The sequence below is a fragment of the Hordeum vulgare genome, chromosome 3H, assembly GCF_904849725.1.
Source record: "Hordeum vulgare subsp. vulgare chromosome 3H, MorexV3_pseudomolecules_assembly, whole genome shotgun sequence".
NCBI classification, from domain to species: Eukaryota; Viridiplantae; Streptophyta; class Magnoliopsida; order Poales; family Poaceae; genus Hordeum; species Hordeum vulgare.
The window spans coordinates 354,763,486-354,786,195 of NC_058520.1; the positions used below are offsets into that span (position 1 = coordinate 354,763,486).

A 22,710-nucleotide genomic window follows, 5' to 3' on the forward strand; every position below is an offset into this window, starting at 1 on the left:
GCACTGCCAATAGGTGTTTGCCGTTTGGTCACTTCCAACGGATGCATCTTGAGAGACTTTCTTCCATGCAGTGAATATCAACACATCCTCCACATTGGAATAATTTCCACTTCTTCGCTTCGCCACAAAGCCCTCATCGTCCATGTCAAGATTTTCATCACCATATTAGGTTGCATATTCTTGTGACACATACTCGTGCGACACATAATCATCATTTTTCACATTTCTCACGTGCAAAAAAGCTTTATCATCAATACTACAATTGAACGTACAAACATTCAACATCACATTCAGTTTGAACAACAAACGAGAGTATGAAATAGTTTTTTTTACCTTTGCGACATATCATCAAACATGTTGGAGGCGGTGAATGTCGGCGTGGCCACATCTTCCTCCACGACCAAAGGTGGCGGCGACGGAGGTGGAGGAACGGCTCCTTAGCTGCTGAAGGACGCCGTCGGCCGTGGTTGCGAGTAGTCGGCCCGAGCTGCCGCGGCTGCCTTCGAGGTTTTGGCTGGCCGAGCCGCACTTTCAGCCGGGTTCCGACCGCGATTCGCCACCCGTTTGTGCGGTGTCTTCGCCGCCTTCGTAGGAATCGCCGACGCAGTGGCGACCGGCTAGGGCGGCGCGAATCCAGGTCGACGGCATGAACGCGGTGACGACGGGCAAGTTCGCGCGGCAGCAGCGGCGGCGGCGTGGGTCAACCCACCGGCTGCGATGGCGGCGGAGAAGGCGGCGGGATCGTCGGCTTCGACCATGGCGACGGCGGAAGGCAGGGGAAGGGGGCGAACGGGCAGGCAGTCACGGGGCGGAAGGCGAATGAACAGGCGGTTGGTCGTTTGACGGACGACCACGGTTTTACATCAGTTGTATCTCGTGATGTAAATTTAATCTTCAAGTTTTCATTTTTTATATCTCGGAGAAGCGGTGGTTCAATTTTTTATATATATGAACCATCTATTAGAACAGCGTATTTTGCTCGTAAAATTCAAAAAATTATATATTTTTATATATGGACCGTCTATTGGAGATGCTTGCTTTTAGCCTCTATTACTCAGCTTCGAGTGAGCCCAGGCTGCACCGAAACGGGTGCCAAACACGCCTAAAACGTATTCGTTCGAATGCTCGAAAATGTGGGAGGATAAAATGAGGGGGCTCTTGTATTGTGAGAAAGCTGATAAGTGATAAACTTCCCACTCTGACAACACGACGATAAACTGAAGAAAGCAATCTCCATTGTGAGGAAGCACGGCGCATATAGAATGTCAAAAGAGATTCACCACAATCAACCATGGATCCACTGTGTAGCCAGCAGTTCCATCATCCACTATTTTTAGTGATAGTCTACTTTCTCTATCTTAAAATAAGTGTTTCAACTTTTTACTAGCTTTAAAATAAGTGTTTCAACTTTTTACTAGCTCTAGTACTCGTATAATGTTAGACTAAGCTTGACACAGGAAGTATAGTTATGCGCAATTCCATTACATCGTGATTCTGAGAAAGGAAAAGGAATCTATTACATCGTGTATGTGCCAAGCAAAACCAGCGAGCAATCAAAGATCAACGGGTTCACAGTTAATGAAAAATAATTAACATGTCCAATACACAAGTATACCTGTGTCAACTAAATGCAGAAGGAAATCAAAAACAAAGCTGGGGATGGCCAAGCAGTGTGATCCTTCTATCTGATCTTCTTGTTCATATTGCCGGCGAGCTGCCGCATCTGGAACCTCCAGAACATGAAGATGGCGAGGGCGGCGCCGACCAAGATGAGCACCGCCACCATCTCCCCCTCATCCTCCTTTTTCCACTCCACCTCCTCGATTCGCCATTCCCTCTTCCCCTCCACCTCCGCCTCCACCAGCGCGTACACCCGCTTCCGCTCCCTTACCGCCACCGCCACCGCCGCGACGGCGCCGTCCGGTTCCCCCACGTCGTGCTCCGCGCAAGACACCCACCCGTCGTTGCTCCCGACCAGGCGCAGCGTCGCGGTCCCGCCCACCGCCACCATCCCATCGCTCCGCACTGCGATGGCGACCGGCGTCGGGGGCGTAAAGGGCCCAGAAACGGCTCTTGCGGTTCCGTCCTCCATGTCGACGCGGAGGAGGTGGCCGGTGCTGGGACGGCCGACAAGCAGGAACCCGCGGCTCACGTGTGCGGTCAGGGAGGAAAGGGGCTCGGAGCCATACACGGGAGAAGCAGGGAGCGCGGCGAGGTCGCCGTCAGGGGAAAGCCTGTAGATTTGGGCGCCCAAGGTGAGGAAGACGACGCCAGATTGTGGGTCCACGGCGACGCCGCCGGGGGCGGCGGGGTCGGGGAGCGTGGTGGAGAAGAGGAAGCGATGGGGGCGAGGGGTGCGGAGGTCGAAAGCGGAGACGGAACCGGCGGACGCTACTATGAGGCGACGGCGGCGGTCGTCAACGGCGACTGCCGAGGCACCGGGGGACGCGATAGATTCGGTGACGCCGGCGTCAGATACGGATAGGACGGCGTCGCCTCCGCCGGCGACGACGAAGTGCTGAGCGGTGGGGTCCCAGGCTAGGGAGGAGGGGGAGACGCCGCGACTAGGGGTGAAGGTGACGATGTGGCGCGCGGAGGAGGGGCGTGGGGCAACTGCGGCGAGGATGAGCAAGAGTGCTATGTAGGAGGCGGCCATGTTGGAAGGGTTGGGCTGTGGGCAGATTCAATCGGAAGAAGACGATCTTTTTTTTGAGATAGGAAGAAGACGATCTGAGCCCGTCTTTGACTAGTTATGGCCTCGAGGATCAAAGCGAACAACTAGATTACGCGTGAAAAAAGAAAAAGGAAAAAAATGCCCCTTTTAACATAAAATACTTGTAGGTCGATAAGGATGCGTACTCCTTCTGAATGATAAAGTAATTCTGTCTTAAACCTACGAGCTATGGAGAAGTGATGATGGTTCTAAGTCAAATGGCTAGAGGCCATAAAATTCAAGATAGGGTCCATGTATGAAAAAAATATGGATTTTGAAAGAATTACTTCATGGTCGTAAGGCTACTAGTAAACGTGTACGTGCAAAGTACGTCTTGAATTACAAATGTTGCACCAGAAGGAAAAAATTACTCTCCTTTAACCTAATAGCTCAAGACCACATTTTGCTACATCACTAAGATATTTGCGCTTAGTATATCTTTGTACAAGACATTGATTAGAGCATCAACTATGTAATGCACTTATCGACCGCATTAAAAATAGGAAGTGCATGTATGAACTGCTATACTTCAATCCTAAAAGGATTTAACACCTTGCAGTAAAGAATTGGTTAATTTAATATCTAAATTACCTTTTTTTCGAGAGTACGCCAATGACGTATCATATTTTTATAGAAGGCAGAAAAAAATATTTACAAGACGCTAGCGTAGAATGCGAATATTCGAGCCAGCCAACTTCATACAAACAGACTAAGGCTATTGACTCACAAAAAGTTGAAGACCTCCTACTCCTATCCCTGAAGTCCTAAGATCCTACTCCATATCTAAATTACCTTCGTCAGTTGAAATATTATTGAGCCTAAAATCATGAGGACAATACATGTATGTTCAGGAACTAAAGAAATCGTTGAATAAGAAATTGAGGTCTATATTGGTAGGTTACGAGATGTTCGTAGGTAATTATGAAATTACCATATACTCCCTCAGTCCGGAAATAATTATCCTAAAGATGAATGTATCTAGACTTATTTTAGTTATAGATACATTCATTATATTCATTTCTAGGACAAGTATTTCCGGACGGAGGGAGTACTATAGAGAAAACATAATAAAACATCATCTTGAATAATAATAAAAATCATGAATTCACCACAAGAGTTCTTTACAAATGGCTCATATCCAATATGAGGTTCATGGGACTACATACATGATATGACAAAGAATATATCACTCTAGGTGCATATGATTGGTTGTAAGTAGCCATAATCCTAAGCATGATAAGTGGCATTCAGTCGGCTGTACTTCAATTCTTCATAAAAGAATATGAATTTGACACTCCACATGTTAGATGGTGGTGGTGGCCTTGAGTTGGTTGTACTACAATTATTCACCAAAGAATATGAATTCGACACCATATGATTGATTGTATTGGTGGACATCGTAGTTGGCGACACCTTTCGCGACTTAGATGTCCCCGCAAGGAGCATTGGCCGGGTCTGTGACACCACCCAACATGGCGAGACCTGGATGATGGCGGCTCGAGCCTGGCTACCCCTCGACTAGAACAACTTGGTGGCTTGCGCCTAGAAAAAGACCAAATTACATAGTATGCAGTGTTTACATTTGATTTAACAAAAACAAATAAACATGTAAAGAAAAATATGAGTGTATGGAATATGTGCTAATGAATTTTATCCAGACTGGGAGCACAATCAGAAAATAGCAGAAACAAGAAGTCGAAGACATGAGTAAATAATTGATTGAAAATTCATTCACAGAAAAATCAACATAAATGAAGATAAAATTCAGAAAATCCAACAAGCACGGACTCCATATCTAATACATGAAAGAAAAGTACACCCACCATCGGTTACCCAAACCACTAAGAAAAAAGCTATTGTTGTAGCAAGACAGAATGGAGCTGCAAAACATGTTAAGTTGGAGTTGAACATCCTAACTTAACATTGTACCACATATTTCTCGTTTTTAACAGAATTACATGTTAAAAAGAAATGATAATTCATGTACATCAGGTAGGGTCCGGCAAAAAAATCATTTCTCTATTTAGATTAGATCTCACTTGCAGATTTGGCAATGCTCCAATTTGTTTCCGTCGCTTCCTCACTTAACACAAACCATATCCTCTAGATTTATTTCAGCTTTAATTTCCTATGCTCTAAGCTTCTAACTACGAGGGAATCCACATTCATTCTGATGGGATGTGCATTAGTATGAAGGATGCACGAATATATGCTAAGTTTAGGTAGTCTGTACAACTGCAATATATTTGTAGCCTTGTGCTAAGACATCATATTTCACATGCATGATTTAGCAGGTCACTTGAATGCACCTGATAATAAACTGTTGGCTACATTTTAAGTGTACTACATATGAAGCATAAAATGAAAGGCGTCACTTAAGAGAAAAAAATGTCAAACATTATAGTAATTTTGTAGTTAAAAAAATCATAGTAGGATTCCTAGAACGAGAAGACCTCAGATATTGTATCTGGCTGCTCTTGGACATGGAAGACCTTGAATCTTAGGTTTCTTTTCTCGTGGTCCAGAAAGACGTCAAAGCTTGGGATTGGCTACTCGGGGACCTGCTGCTATTGGGCGGCGGTCGCGACCATAGTGACCAACAACCCTTCTTGATCCAAGACACAAGTTACCTCGTACAAAAATCACAAAAGATCACGGATCAACTATGGGCCAATTATGATATGAGGCGGATCTAGCACCGGAAACAAAAACAAAATACCGCTTTGTATGTGAGTGACTATATCACGAACGACTATTGCACTTGCAATCATATCTAATTGTGCACTTGAATTAGAAATCAAAACAATACATGTGCTTAAGTAACAATTATATGCTATTAAGCTTTCGTTCTGAGTTGCATTGGCCCCATCACAGGAATAGGGGGAAACATTTTCTTTCAACTAAAAGTTGTTAGAGAAAAATCTGCTAAATGCGTAATTTACATGGACGATTGATGATGTCTGTCTCACTCATTCAAACTCTATTTTAATTACAAAGTTGAGTTTCTTATTTTAGGATGGAGGGATTACTATTTACCACATAGGGGTATTGTTATGTATGTACGTATGTATTTTTCCATCTAAAATGACACGAATGTGCCACATACTCACATGGCATATAAGTCATGTATGTACATAGATTTTCTACCTTACATGTCTTTTAGAGACGGCATGCATGTGTTTCTCGGCACCGTATAATTTATGCTCCTGTGCGGCATGCTCCAGCTCCTCATCTGTAATGTATCTGTAAGAAGTATATGAGATAAACATGCATGTGATCCAGTATCAAGAACACATGTGCATGATATATGTATTAATTATCATCTCTGGTGCTCAACTTACCCACTGCTTTCCTTGTTGAAGTATTGGAATGAAGTGTAGAGGTGCTTTTCCTATCCCTTTTATTCATGTCTACCATTGTAGTGAGATAGTGACGAACTCCTCATGGTCAATCGATCCCAGGCACCTTGTCATATCATCCATACCTAATTAAGAACAAAATCTCTAGGAACTTAAAAGGTGGAAAACTGAAAGAAACTTTCTCTAAGATAACAATTTCGTTAGGAAACATAACTTCTAGTGTTTATGATTCCAATGCTCGAATGCTAATTGGATGCTGAAAAAATATGTTCACTGAACATACCCCAGTCGTTATTCATTCTGAAAAATATTGGAGGCCTTTTCCACCAGCTCCCTCTCCTAGCCGGTCGTTGACGTGCCACCCAGATGGTGCGTGGGTGTGGCCATCTACAACCGTAGCCATTAACGACATGCTCAATCGGACGACCGTCATATGCCTCCTCTATGCTTTCAAAACCGACATGGTCAAGTTTCTCATCATAAGCTTTCATCATAGTTTCCACTATATGTTGAGTAAAAGCTTTGTTTTGTTCATAATCAATGGGTGAGCTAATAATGGATTGAAGCAAGGAAATACATTCTACTAAATAGCAATTATCATAATTAAAGTCGCTGCAATCCAGAATAGTTGTCACAAAACTAGTTAAAGTTTTGACCCCTCCAAAACCACATTTTCAGTTTTAGCATAAAAATCATCACCCTCCAAGCAAACGAGACGCTCCTTTACTAGAGTTGACTCATCTCCAGTCCCTTTGTCATTAACATTCACATAAGTAAACAAAGATTCAACAGGAGGAGTATTAATCATTTTAGGATCTTCATCATGATTCTGATGGGGAAAGATTTTGGTTTAGTAGCCATCCTATTTACTAGAGTGGCTTGCTTATCGGAGATTTTTCCTAATAACTCTTTTGTGTGAGCAACTTGTGATTCTAGGCTAGGCTCTTCTTTATTAATTTCATCAAGTTTTTTACTTATAGCATCTAACAGAGTTGAATGTTCCTTTACTTCAGAAGCAAATAATTTATTGTGCTCATATTGCAAAATCATGAAGGTCTTCATGCAACCTTCTATTTATGACATCCTTCTTGATACTCATGATCTGCATTGGGTTTTCTGCGAATAGGAACGGGTTATCGCAACACAAAGTGGGTAAGTATTTCCCTCAGTTTTGAAACCACATTTTATCGAACCAACAGGAATATCAATCACAACCTTGTTCAGCGGCTGCACACAAAAGAACAAACAACCTGCACCCAACGCGGGCAAGAGGGTTGTCAATTATCTTGTCTTATTATTTGCAAGCAAGTGAGGTGTGTAGATAATTGTAGATAACAAGATAAAAAACAAGTAAATGGCAACAAGGTATTGAAGGTTTTATAAATATGCTATGAATAGACCCGGGGGCCATAGCTTTTCCTAATGTCATCTCTCATGGAAAAATAGCGTACGGTGGGTAAACAAATTATTGTTGGGAAATGATCATGTGTATATAGGCATCACGTACATAAGCAAATAGGCCGACAACTGTGTGCACCTATTACTATTACTCCACTCGTCGACCAATATCCAGCATGCATCTAGAGTATTAAGTAAAACAGAGTAATGATTGGAGAAAGGTCACCTGATGTAGACAAAATAAACTGAAGCAATATGAATAAACCTCATCATTTTAGCCTTGGTAGCAGCAACACAAAGACACATCTTGTCCCCTTCTGCCACTGGGATATAGAAATTTGGCAGGTTGAACCTACTACAACGCACCTCTCTCACCGAAGAAATATCAGTCTAGTTGGCCAAACTATTTCAATAGACCAGAGAGAATTATAAATCTATCATAATCATGCACATAAGAATCATATATGTATTCAAAGAAGACTCAAATATTTATCATGAATAATTTGAACATAAACCCACAATTCACCATATCCCAATAAATGCACCGCACAAAAGTGAATTACATCATGTGGATCAAAGCGAAGATGCGATGATCATTGTATTAAAGATCAAAAGAGAGAGATTGCCATCTAGGTACTACCCTGGACCCGTAGGTCTATGGCGAACTACTCACACATCCTCGTAATGGCAGCAAGGTTGATGAAGAGGCCCTCCGTGATCGATCCTCCTCTGGCAGGGTGTCGGAATGGAGCTCCAGATGGCCTCCCATCAGAACAAGAACTTGCGGCAGCGTAAAAAGTGTTTTGGGACTCCCTTTGGTATTTTTCGGGCAGTGAGGGCCACGAGGGAGGCACAAGATATTAGGGCGCCACCCCCCATATCGTGCCCTGTTAGCTTGTGGGCCCCTCATGAGGCCTCCAGCCTTCTTCCGATGCTCGTTGGTCTTCTTTTGGTCTAGAAAAAAATCATCAAAAAGTTTCAAGGCAATTGGACCTCGTTTGGTATGAAAAACCCGCAAAGTAAAAAACACGCAGAAAACATCAACTGGCACTAGGCACTGGGTCAATAGATTAGTGCTCCAATATAATATAAAATGGTAAATAAATACCCCCAAAGCATACTAGAATGATAATATATCAGCATGGAACAAACAAAAATTATAGATACGTTGGAGAAGTGTCACCCAACCGTATGCATAACGTGTGATCGTATCATTAAGTTTATTGCTATTGCTTTCTACATGTTAAGTATGTGTTCCGAAGACCATGAGATCATGCAACTCCCTGACACCTGAGGAATGTATCGTGTGTATCAAATGTCACAACGTAACTGGATGATCATAAAAATGCTCTACAAGTATCTCTGAGGGTGTGTGTTGAGTTGGCTAGCCGACTTGCTAGCGATTTGATATTGTTTAGAAAAAAATACATACGTGGGACTTCATAGATAAACCATCAGAGAGAATACGCAGAGTATGACATCGAAATACACAACACACAACATCCAATTATAGAGTACGACATCGTGTGACATGGAAATACACAACACACAACATCCAACTATAGAGTTAAAGGAAACAACCGAGACACATTGAAAGCACATATGCTCCTTTAGTGGTTTTGATGATTAATAACAATATACATTATATCTTGGGTTAATAGTTTTATCTGTTATATTTCAGAAAAAGGTTTAAAGATTGGATTGGCTTGGATATATGATGAGGAACCCCTTCGATGCAAAGGAATCATACTAGCAAAAACTTCAAGATGCTATATTTTGATCACATCGAGTCTATAGGAAAATAAAGACTATAAAAAGGGGATGAGGTACTGATGATGATCTAGTTGCTTAAGTGCTTAGAGATATGCCACCAAAAGCCTCAAACACTTCCTAACAAATGATTTTGTCCAAAACCCTAAACTACCAAAATTGGTGGTACTAAGTTTTCCACTTCGGTCTCATCGAGTATTCAAGTTAGCCGCAAACAGAACCCTTAGACAAGCCCTAATTTTTAGATGCAACCAAGACTGCATTCGGTGGAATCGAAAGCAGTGACCAAGTTTTTGAGTTCCGATATTTTCGAGATTTAATTCTTGGCGTCACCGAAGTGATGGAACTACCCACGTTAAGCCGAACCAATATCATGGATAAGTTTCCTTCGGTGTTACCTGAAAGCCAAAAAATAGGACCTTTTGCACTAGTCCGTAGCATCAAGATTTCTCTTCGGTGTCACGTGTAACATCCCAAAATTATAAATTTTGGAATGCTATAATAAATAAATAATTAGCATTTTTTTGCTTGAATGATGTGTGATTGATTGTTTTAAATTGAGTGGAATTTCAAACTTTTTTAAAAAATTAATGAGAGGGAATAAAATGACTTTCCCAAAATTTTCTATTTTGAATCCCTTTTCAGTTTTGAGTTTGAATATTTTCAAAACCCTCTCATAAAAAATCAAATGAGAGGAGGAAAATGACACTCTAAAATCAAAGACAGTGTCTTGATTCAAATTTTAAGTATTTGAAATTTATTTGAAATTCAAATTCCTTTTCATTTCAAAGTTATTGCAAAAAAAATATATTTTTTAAATTATTTTATTTGGTCTTGAAAATATGTTCATGTTATAGGAAATTTTATTCTGAAAATTTTGATATATAATATGCCTATATAAAATATTCTCTTAACTTTGTTTATACTTTTTTGCTGTTTATTTTCAAAAAAAAACACCATTCACGACGGGCACTGTTCATCCAAAAAAAACATGACTGGCTGAATTGCCTCGTGCGGCCGACCGGAGCGTTACTTGGCCCATGCCACGCTTTGTTTCTTTCTTTCTCCACACTAGTAAGCATGCACGTGCAATGCACGAATAACCGTACATAGAAAATTCCCTGCTCATAATTAGCAAAAATCACACATCCAAGGCAATCAACATGGTGAATTTCTCCGTAAAGAACATATGGGATATTTATTGTCTATATACTCCCTCCGTGCCTAAATATATGTCTTTTTGAAACATTCTATGCACTACATACGGATGCATATAGACATTTTTAGAGTGTAGATTTACTCATTTTGATCCATATGTGATTTATATTCGAAAATTTAAAAAGATTTACAATTAGGAATGGAGGGAGTAGTCAAAATAGAATCAAATATTCCAAAATGTTTCTTTTCTCTAATGCAAACTTCATAGGAGTTATGATATGACTAAGTATTGTACAAATAAACATGATAGACATAGAAAAGGTACAAAAAAGAAAAATAAGAACATACTCCCGTTAAAAAAAAAGACCTCACCCACTTCCGTTATAAAAAAAACACAATCTCACCCACTCCCCCCTCTCACCACCCGATCCTTATCCTCTCAGTGCACTGCGACCACAGCCCTCTCCCCACCCGATCCTTATCCTCTCCTCTCAGTGCACTGCGACCACTCCGGCAAGCTCTGCGTGAAACCCTAGCCAGCCCCGCCGGCCGCCGCCGCTCCCCTACCGTCCACGCTCCCCTCTCGAGGCCACCCCAGACACCGAAGCTCATGGCGCAGAGGGCCGTGGGCGCGCTTCTCCGGCGGTCCCTGGGGCTCTCGCCGCCCACAGCCCCGAGGGCCCTGAGCACCAGCGCCGCAGCCGCGGAGGGAGAGGCGGCGGTGGCGGCGAAGGGGAAGAACCTGTTCGACGTGGTGCAGTTCCTCCCGGACTGCGCTTCTCCGGCGGTCCCTGGGGCTCGCGCCGCCCACAGCCCCGAGGGCCCTGAGCACCAGCGCTGCAGCCGCAGAGGGAGAGGCGGCGGTGGCGGCGAAGGCGAAGAAGATGGCTTCGAAACGGACGGGGACGGCAGGATCTCGCCCTCGGAGCTGGCGGCCGTGTCGCGCGCCATCGCGCCGTCGGCCACCGAGTCGGCAGGGGGTCGGGAGGTGGCATCCATGATGGACGAGCTCAACACCGACCACCCCGCACCTCGGCGCCGTCAACTGCCTCGAGGTCCCCTTCTCCCCCCCTCGTTCCTCCAATCGCACCCCTATCACTGCCTCCCCAACCTTACGCCCCCGCATCAGCTGCGCATAGCGCACAGATCAGCAGCAGTATTGATTTTGCGTGTTAATCCATCGAGCAAATAGTGGAGTGTTGTCTCATTAGTTGTTTGTTTTGGCATATATAGTAGTCAACTCCAGTAGTTGTTTGTTTTGGCACCATAGTAAGGTCTGCTTGTTCTTGCCATATATTGCATGTGCTAGATAGCTCCTATCCAAACTTGTAGAAGTCTGCGTCAGTAGGACTTATACTTAATTTTTAAATTCTCTATTTTGTTATGTGGGTTGATGACACCAGTTAATCATGCTCTCTGTGTGTGTGTGTGTGTGTGTGCCCAGGAAGTGACTTATGATGCATTGACTCAAGAAATAGAAGAGATCTTTCTATTTTCTGAAGAGACCTGTGCACAATATAGCTGGGTACTATTATACCTGAAGGTGACTATGAGTTGTTTTTATCATATAATTCATATCTGGAAAAGGTAACAAGACTCATGTTGCTTGCAAACTGCTACAGGGTTACCATTCCTTGCAGTCCTATAGGATAGCTCATGTATTATGGAATCAAGGGCGTAAGGTTCTGGCGTTGGCGCTGCAAAGGCGTATCAGCGAGGTGAACCTTGATTTCTTAAGAAGAAGTTCTTTAACATACATTTATGTGGACTAACATATGCTGTCCTTCTCTTTTCAGGTTTTTGCAGTGGATATACACCCAGGTATATTGTCGGTGTATCATAATATCTGTACAAATTTGTCTTATATTTCCTGCTGCTGTGTTTAATACCGGGGTTGCTCTTTAGCTATTTGCACATACAGGATATCCAAAGAAAACAGCTATCTAACGAATCTAAGCTGATTTCATACCAACTTGCATAATTGTCTATCATCTGCTTATCGTTCCTACCATCTAGATGAATTGAATAGTGTGATGTGATGTTTTCCTTTTTATCCCAAGCATTGCTATGTTCCTGGCTTGCAGATTTATTTTCTTATTGCACGTTGTTCTGTGATCATATAAATGTTTGTTAATATATATCATATTAGAATCTAATAAATTGCAGGTTGAAGATCTATCTAAGGAGCCTCAGGTTGAAAGAGAGCTCATGCTTATAAAACCCAATGTTGAACCAGATCAATGTGCTGATGTAAGATATGCTGTTGACTTGTATCTGCAATCACTGAATCAGTATATTGGTACTTCCATACACAGTTGCAACAATACTCTTAATGTGCTGTTTCTTCTCAACCTGCAATTTGTAGCTAATGTTTTCAGAGCGAAAGTTGTTGATATTTCTGAGAACAGCCTAACTCTGGAGGTAAAAACTCTTGATCTCCAACAGTTCTGCATCCTAATGGTATATGTGTTCCTTGCTTTATGCTGGAAGAAGCCCTTTGATGCTTATTTGATCAATGCTGTAGGTAACTGGAGATCCTGGGAAAATAGTTGCGGCACAAAGGAACTTAAGCAAATTTGGGATCAAAGAAATTTGTCGGACGGGAAAAGTATTTTCTGAATCATTTGCTGCTTACATGCATGGGCATATTTTCTGAATCATTTGCTTCCTACATCCACATGCATATTTTCTTCATTATCTAATTCTTATCTCCCAACTTTCTTAAATTGCTTTGAGGCATGAAAAGATCGGAGCAACTGCTCGTTTCTGGGGATTTTCTGCTGCTTCTTACGCAGACCTTGTAGAAGCATCGCGCAAAAATCCTCTTACCTCTGTGAATAAGACGGTTAATGGCAGTATTGATCAACCATCCAGTGCTGGGGTATGTTTCTGTGTTTATAAGACTAACTCCATGTTTGTTGCCCATTTCCTCTTGTTCTTCTTTCCTATTATATCCATTTTTAAAGGTGGCGTGTAGCTTTAGGAGTACCTTTTAGGACACTGCTGTATGCAGATTAAATGTACTTCGTAAGCTATGCTTGAGAGATGCCCCTTGTGTGGATAATGCAAGAAAGATTTTGAGGTGAAAGAAAAGAAAGAACTTGTGAACTGGTGTATCTTTAATAGTTATTTAATGGAAACAAATGAAACTAAACTTCTTGCCACTATAGAAATCCCAGTGTAGCCATCGCTCCATAAGTGGTTCTTTTTAGAGGAAAATTAATTTGTATACCCGGTTATAGGAAATCAATAAATAGAAAGAAAAATAGAGTTCATACAGCGAAACTGGGGAGACCTCCATTCATATAAAACTGAAGACCACACTTAGGAATCACCACAAGACTTTTAAATGTGCAACCGAAGCAACATAACTGAGAAAAACATTTCCAGATTTCCAGTAAACATATTAGATACATTATTACAGTATGTATGTCTATTGCTACTGATTCTTATAACATGTGTTGTTTTGACTTTGAACTGTGTATGCAGGGTGATGTTTATCCTGTGGAACCTTACGAGAGCTTGTCCATGAACCAAGTACTTGATGCCCATTGGGGTGTTCTTGATGATGAAGATGTAAGTTCAAAGAATTCTAGTTTTGCAAAAGAAACATCATTTGTTTTTCAATTAAATTGACCTATAGACTGTATGCACTGTTTATTTCAAAGCTAGATCTAATTCTCTCTCTTCGCACAGGTTGTGGTGTGGTTCAGCACCGGCTACATCACCATAAAGGACATGGTGGTCACCGGCATGCCCATCAAGATCGTCGGCGTTGCCGCTCTCACGGTCCTGCTGCCAACGCTAGGTAAGTTTACGTGCTTACAACTTAGTACTAATTACTGTAGATTGACCCAAATCAAATTAATAAATCCTTCATTAACTTAGTACTAATTACTGTTGATTTATAGAAGATGATCCCTAAAATAATTTCTGATTTTTATCAGACGGGTACAAAATGTTATTATGTCACTCAAATTGCATTTTCAAAATTGTGACATATTTGTGATCCAACACACCTATTGTCGGGACCCCGATCCTAAGCCATAGGAATCCAGCCTGTAACACATCGCATCCCTTTGTGGTCTCACGCACGGTTAACTCCACGGCTGCAGCCTTACCTTGGCCGGGACCGTTTGCGTCTTTTGACTCACGTATGCGATAGTGTCGCTAGCAATCCAATGTCAAAGAACCCGGATCGACATGTCTAGTCATAAACCAAAGTGGCAGTAGCACAAGGACAGACATACATGACCCAACAAAGCAGGTGTCGGTCATCAGCGAATGTAGACGAGTCGTAGCAAGCTACAAGGACTCCATTACATCGCGTGACATTTCCCCAAAGGGGACAGACACAGCAGCTAAGAAGGACACATGCCGGTCAACCAATGTGTCCGGAGCAGTAGCGAACTACCAAGGCTCGTTGGATCACAAAGGGGCACTTCCTTGTAAGGAGTGCTACTAAAGTTCACGACTAGGTAATCGAACCCCATACATATCAAGTACGACACACGTACGCATGGCATACCGATATGTATAGATACATCGATGGCATCACAACATAACCATAAACATACAACCTTTATTTAAGAGGCTCGGAAGAGCTACACACATAATATTACACATTAAGGTCTCTCGACCCATAATAGCAGTCATACAAATACAAGCCAGCGGAAGAGTTACAAACTGTCTAGGTACAGACAGGGCAACTAGAAGGCACATGGCCTGACTATACTACAGAGCCGACATAGGGCCAGATCGTAGCTGGGACACCAGCTACTCGTCGTCGTCGATGTCTACGAAGAACCCTCCATTAGGGTCATTAGCAACCTCTGCAACATTTATTAAGCAAACATGAGTACGAAGGTACTCAGCAAGACTTTAGGAGAACTAACTACTCATGCAAGGTATCAAAAGGTACTGTGGGGTTTCATGCGGAAAGCCAGCATATGACTCGTGGCTAGACAACTTGCATTTTGAAATTAGTTTTGACAACTTGATTTCCCGCACACGAGTCCACTAACACCACAACAATACACTATCGTGGAATCATTCCGTCTTCGTACGGAAATGCCGTCCACGACACTCACGCTTATCTTGGCAATTTTATGACTAGCCATTGAAGTTATCTATGAACAACATATGTCTCCAAGTAGTCCATATCCGCGGACATGACTATTCGAATAGATCATAACCTTGCAGGGGTGTACTTTGTCACACACGCTCTCGCCACTTATCGCCATGTGCACGTCATGCACCTCGGCAACCTTCAAGCAGAAGCCCAGCGAGGGAGTCGGCCACGACCGTTAACCACACTAGTAACTAGTCCAGGTTTATCGCCTATCTGAGAGTAACCCGCACGGAAGTCCGGCCGAGGTTTCCGCCACGGCCTCAAACGATGTGCGCAGGGTTCCCAAGCCCACCATCCGGGTGCCACTTGGTACACCGTGCCACTGCCTACCGCATCACGGCCCACCTCTCAGGTCAGCACCATGCACGGCCTCCAGCATTATTATAAACACCAGAAACTACTTGCAACTCCTGGACCGAGTACTACACGATTAATAGGCCGAGCGGGGTCATATTTCAGGGCCCAGCATGTGGTAGTATCTAGTCTTGGAATACATACACGGAACTTAGTTCCTAAGGACGGTTCCAATGAAACAACCCGCCATGTACTCCTACACAGCCTTTCACCGGTACCTTTACCAAATCAAATTCAACACACAACCTTTGCTCACCAAACACATTCCACAATTCTGTTCATCTCCCAGATGACAGACCATACACAACTCTAAGCATAGCATGCATAGCAGGATAAGGCACATCATAGCTCAAGCAACTACCAGGTATGCTAGATTGCAAGGTTCGGCTATTTACTGTGACAAGGTTAAGTCATGCAAAGGAAGTGGGTTCAACTATTGTGGTAAAAGCAGTTGAAGCATTTGATCTTAAATGCAATAAATAGGTGCAGGAGCAAGAACATGGGAGTTATCGGGATGATCAAAGGGGTTGCTTGCCTTGTTGCTCAGAGGAGGAACGATATCCGTCAGACGGATATTCGGAGGAATCCGGGTGTGCGGAGCCTACCGAAATGAATGGCAACATTCAATAACAATCATATGCACTCAAAATGATGCATGAGCATGGCATGAGAATGCAAAGTGATAAGTTATTATTTTCAACATGTATTAGGTTTAGAGTTGATTTGCATCACATTCGAATAGCAATTCAAACGGGGTATTCTCGGATACCGGTTTAATTGATTCGACCTGATGCTCAGATCAACTTGATGTTAGCATGCATGAAAATGTCATGTTATGGTACTGATTTGTAATTAGGGCAGTGTGTGATCATTGCATTCCTAATGAAATTTGAATAATTTTCCAAATTCCATTTAAAAAGTAATTATAAGAATTGAATTATTCCTTATTCCACAATTTAGGGTTCTGTAACTTTATCAAACATGGTTGAAAATAGCATAATCAGAATCCTTGAATTTTTCTGATACTTTTTCATATATAAATTATTTTCATTGGAGTTACAGATTAATTTCTATGATTTTTACAAGTTTTAGCAATTTCCTGGAATTAGTTTTATACTGGAAATTCTAATTATTGCATCAGACTGACGTCAGCAGGTCAGCCGACCTGTTCAGGTCAAACCTGACAGGGGGACCCACTGGTCAGCCTCTCTGGGACTAATCCCGCGCTGACCAGCCCTAATTGAGGTTTGACTTGGCCTTGGGCCCACTTGTCAGCGAGTGATTAAGTCCTGAGCTGCTGGGTTAGCTTTGCCACGTCGACCCCCACCGGAGGGTGGTCGCCGGCGACCAGGCCCGTGGCGGAGGGCTCGCCGAAGGCGACCTAAACGGCGCTGCCCAGCACCAAAACGCACGCGGTTTGCAGCTACGGCACGCTGGCGAAGTGGCCGATCTGGCAGGGGCATCAGGGGAGGCTAGGGTCGCCGGAAGAGGCGACGGCGACGAGCCGGAGCGGCGGCCGAAGCTCGGCCTTCTATGAGGGACGGCTCTAGGGCACGGGGAGGGCAGCTGGAGGGCTCGACACGCTCCTGGAGGCTCGAGGAGCTCGAATCCTAGCTCGAGCGTGTGGATCGGACACCACAGCGACGGCGACGACATGGCCGGCGGCGAGGAGCTCTCGGCCTTGGTGGGGAACTAGGCTACGATGCACGGGAGAGCGTGGGGCGAGAGGGGAAACGACGACGAGCTCACGGCGGTTCCGATGGTGCTGAAGAGGGGCTCGGGGATGCGCCTGAGGGAGCGAATCGACGGGAGAGGTCCGGCGGCCGGAGGTGGAAGATGACGGCATTGGGGGCGATGCAGAGCTTGGGGAGGCTTCGGCTTCTGCAGAGATGACCAGGGCGACGAGGCGGAGCTAACAGACTACTCGGAGGCGGGATCCCATGGCTAGAGGTGCTGCGGCTCGAGCTCGAGCTCGGCTCCAATGGCGGCAGCAGGACGGAGGGCGAGATCCGAGAGGTGAGGAAGAACGGTGCTGGGGAATGGATAGGGGAGGCCTCAGGGGGCTTATCCCCGGCCTTGCCAGCGCGAGGCGGCGGCCAGGCAGGCGCACAGGTGCGTGGCCGCGCCGGAGGAGGCGGCGGCCACCTCCTGCTGCCTACTGGCGCGAGGGAGGGGACGAGCGAGGGAGATGGGCCGGGCCAGGCTAGGCGACAGGTAAGGGTTTCCCATTTTTTTTTTCTGTTTTTGTTTTTCTGTTTTGCTAACTATTGTTTTGCTAATTATTTCAGCTCCAAAACAAAAAGTAAAAACTATTTTAGACCTCCTGAAATATTGTTATAACGTTCCCAACCATTTCCAAAGTTTTCAATATTTTTGGAAATTTATAGATTCTGATTTCAATTTTAAAGTTTGAAACCAGTGGCTTTTGCATTAATTTAAAAATGCTTAAGGTGTCAAGAAAATAGTTTTCTCCAATGCTCATTTACTTTCATGATTTATCAGAAAGTTTGAACATTTCTTGAGGCCATTTTGGGTTCATTGATTTGAACTAGTTTGAGATTTTCTTTAATTGAAATAGTGGCTAGGGTTATGAGTTTTTCCTTTGCCACTTTGTTGTTTTTGTTGAAACTTCTTAGATGCAAATGCAAAGAAGACATGAGCACAAGACTAACTTGCTTAAGGGTTAGGGATGTGACAACTCACCCCCACTCTAAAGAATCTCGTCCCGAGATTCAGAAGTCGTCGGGAATAACGCAGGATATTCAAGTCGGAGACAATCCTCTCTTTCCCAAGTTGCCTCCTTTTCAGAATGATTTGACCATTGAACTTTAAGAAACTTGTGGTTTCGACGTCGAGTGGTACGCTCAGCTTGATCAAGAATACGCACGGGGTATTCTCGGTATGAAAGGTTATCTTGTAGATCAAGCGTTTCGTGGTCCAGTTCACGGATAGGTTCCGAAAAGCAACGCCTGAGTTGCGAGACGTGGAAAACATCATGAACCTTGGAAAGATGCGGAGGAAGTTCCAACTGGTAGGCAACTTCTCCTCGTTTGGCAAGAATGCGAAAAGGACCAATGTAATGAGGAGCCAATTTGCCCTTGATACCGAATCGATGGGTACCCTTCAAAGGTGTAACCCGAAGGTAAGCCTTCTCGTCAACTTCAAAGGTCACAACCTTATGATGACGATCATATTGGCTCTTTTGACGAGACTGGGCTGTTTTCAACTTTTCATGAATAATGCGAACCTGCTCTTCTACATCCTGGATCATATCCGGACCAAAGAGTTGCCTCTCTCCGGTTTCCGACCAATTAAGAGGTGTTCGACATCTTCGTCCATAGAGAACTTCAAAAGGGGCTTTGCCCAAGCTCGATTGGTAACTATTGTTATAAGCGAATTCGGCGAATGGAAGACACTTCTCCCAATTCATACCGAATGATATAACACAAGCTCGGAGCATATCTTCTAGAATTTGATTCACTCTTTCTACTTGACCACTTGATTGGGGATGGAAAGCAGTGCTAAAATATAAGTGAGTCCCCATGGCATTCTGAAAACTTTCCGAGAAGAGAGAAGTAAAGATACTTCCACGGTCCGAGTTAATCTCCAGGGGAACACCATGAAGAGACACTATTCGGGAGATATATAATTCGGCTAGCTGGCTAGCTGTTATACTCTCACGAACAGGAAGAAAATGAGCCACTTTGGAAAGACGGTCAATGACCACAAAGATAGCATTATTTACTTTCTTGGTCTTGGGAAATCCGGTAATGAAATCCATGCTAACTTTATCCCATTTCCATTCAGGAATAGCTAAAGGTTGAAGGGTGCCAACAGGCCTTTGATGTTCTGCCTTAACTCGACGACAAACGTCACAGTTAGCAACGAACTCAACAATTTCTCTCTTCATCCTAGTCCACCAGAACCTCTGGCGTAGGTCCTGATACATCTTAGTACTACCGGGATGAATGGTGAGAGGAGAATCATGAGCCTCCTTAAGGATTAACTGCCTTAGATGTGGGTTCTTAGGAACCACTAAACGATTCTGGAAGAACACAACACCTTGATCGTTCATGGAAAATTCTTTAGCGTTTCCGCTAAAAATATTCTCCTTGATCCGTGATATACCCTTGTCACGCTTTTGGCCAGCTATAATTTGATCCTTAAGAGTATGCTTCACCACCAGGGTAGAAAGGAATCCTTGAGGAACAATATGAAGATTCAACTTCCGAAAGTCCTCATGGAGATGTGGTTGACCTTGTTGTAGCATCAAATTGTTACAATAAGATTTACGACTTAGTGCATCGGCCATAACATTGGCCTTCCCCGGGGTGTAAGTTATCCCTAAGTCATAATCCGAGATCGACTCAACCCACCGTCTTTGCCTGAGGTTCAAATCCGGCTGGGTGAAGATATATTTCAGACTTTGGTGATCAGTGAATATTTCGCAACGATTACCCAGAAGGTAATGTCGCCAGGTTTTTAGTGCATGGACCACAGCTGCAAGCTCAAGGTCATGTGTGGGATAATTATCCTCATGTGGACGCAATTGTCGAGATGCATATGCGATCACATGACGATCTTGCATGAGAGTGCAACCTAATCCTTGTCGCGAGGCGTCGCAATAGATAACAAAGTCCTTAGAAAAATCTGGTGGTAGCAACACAGGTGCGGACGTCAGGCGTCTTTTCAGTTCCTGAAAACTATGCTCACACTGTGGTGTTCACTCGAACTTTTTATCTTTCTTGAGGAGTTCAGTTAGAGGCTTTGCAACCTTGGAGAAATTCTCGACGAAGCGGCGACAATAGCTTGCTAAACCAAGAAAACTCCTAACTTGCTTAACCGATTCAGGTTGGGTCCAATCAAGGACAGCTTGAACTCTCTCGGGATTGACATCAATACCCTTACCAGAGATTACGTGGCCTAGATAGGTCACTTCTGGTAACCAGAATTCACATTTTAAAAACTTGGCATAAAGGCGATGCTCTCGAAGTTTCATCAATACCAGCCTTAGATTCTCGGCATGTTCTTGTTCATTCTTCGAGTAGATGAGAATATCATCGAGGTATACCACGACGAATTTATCCAAATACTCCATGAAGATTGAATTCATCAGACGAGAGAAGGTGGCTGGGGCATTGGTTAAACCGAAGGACATAACGGTGTACTCATATTGGCCATAACGAGTAACAAAAGCCGTTTTTGGAATGTCCCCGTTCTTAATCTTGATTTGATGGTATCCCAACCTCAAATCCATTTTGGAGAAGACTGAGGATCCAGCGAGCTGATCGTACAGGTCATTGATCCTGGGGAGCGGATACTTGTTCTTTATGGTGACCAGATTAACTGGTCGGTAATCTACAACCATCCGATCCGTTCCGTCTTTCTTCTTGACGAAGAGGACGGGACAAGCCCAAGGAGAAGAGCTAGGACGAATGAAACCTTTGTTCAAGGCCTCATCTAGTTTCTTCTTAAGTTCGGCTAGCTCCAGGGGTGCCATCTTATATGGTCTTTTGGCTATTGGGACAGTTCCCGGAACAAGATCTATTACAAACTCTACATCTCTGTCAGGTGGAATTCCTGGCAGTTCCTTTGGAAAAACATCCGGGAAGTCACGGACTACCGGAATGTCTTCAAGTTCCGGAAGAGGGTTGGCATTTAGGGAATAGAGTTGGCATTTGGCAACTCGAGTAGGGACATTTACTATCTCACCCGAGGGATGGGTAAGCTGGACATTTCTAGAGTGAGTATCAATCTTGGCATAGTGAGCTGTCATCCAGTCCATGTCCAAGATGATATTAATATCCGAAGATTTCAAAGCTATCAAAGAGGCTAGAAAAACTAGCCTGTCTACTAGAATTTCATTGCCATAGGTTATCCTAGAGGTTTGCCATTTACTACCAGGGGTTTGAACAACCAATGGGATTGGCATATCACAAAATGACATGTTATGCAACTGTGCATAACTTTCTGAAATGAAGGAATGAGAAGACCCAGTGTCAAAGAGAACGGACGTTGGGTGATGATTAACAAGAAGCGTACCCAGCATGACATCGGGATCCTCTGCAGCTTCTTCTGCTGACACATAGTTCACACGGCCACGTGCAGGAGTTGGCTTCACATAGAACGCTTTGCCCGACTTGGCCTGCCCGACGGTCTTTCCGGGTTGCTTGGCACCCACATTCTGAGGACACTCACGGGAATAGTGCCTTGGTTCTCCACACTTGTAGCATACCACCTGGTTGGCACGTGGTGCAGCATTGCTAGCTGGACCACCATAAGCTTTTGCTGGAGGGTTGGCCTGATTCGTATGAGGCGCCATGTAGGATGGCCTCGGAGTGTATCTTGGCGGCAGAGAACTGTTTGGAACCCACAGCCCGCGTTTTGGAAACGCGGAACCAGAAGACGAGCCAAAGTCACGGGAATGCTTCCTTGTGGCTTCGAAGTCAGTATGACCAGTCTCCGCACTGATCGCCTTGTTGACTAGGGCTTGAAAACTTGCACACTCATGGAGGCGCAGGTCACGACGGAGTTCAGGGCTCAGACCCTTACGGAATCTTGCTTGCTTCTTGGCGTCAGTAGACACCTCCTCTGTTGCATAGCGGGCGAGGTTATCGAACTCGCGGCTATAGGCATCCACAGACAACTTGCCCTGAGTGAAGGCACATAACTCCTCTCTTTTTTTGTCCATCAGGCCCTCTGGAATATGGTGCAGACGAAAAGCTACACTGAAGTCTGCCCATGTGGCCACTGGTTCAGCGGGACGCATAGCTTCAAAATTCTCCCACCACAGATTGGCGGGTCCTTCCAGGAAATACGCCGCGAAG

The 22,710-nt window shown here is 44.0% G+C and overlaps 1 protein-coding gene across 1 annotated transcript; it reads right to left on the reverse strand.

The window, feature by feature from the left end:
* Positions 1 to 1,461: 1,461 nt before the first annotated feature.
* LOC123439948 lies at positions 1,462 to 2,819 on the reverse strand. Its single transcript, XM_045116563.1, has one exon. The coding sequence runs from the start codon at positions 2,654 to 2,656 to the stop codon at positions 1,682 to 1,684; it is 975 nt and encodes a 324-aa protein (XP_044972498.1). The 5' UTR covers positions 2,657 to 2,819; the 3' UTR covers positions 1,462 to 1,681.
* Between the last annotated feature and the right edge of the window lie 19,891 nt (positions 2,820 to 22,710).

What these genes read in the sequence shown, in the direction of transcription:
- LOC123439948 (XM_045116563.1), bottom strand. Translation starts at nt 2,656, where the DNA reads ATGGCCGCCTCCTACATAGCACTCTTGCTCATCCTCGCCGCAGTTGCC.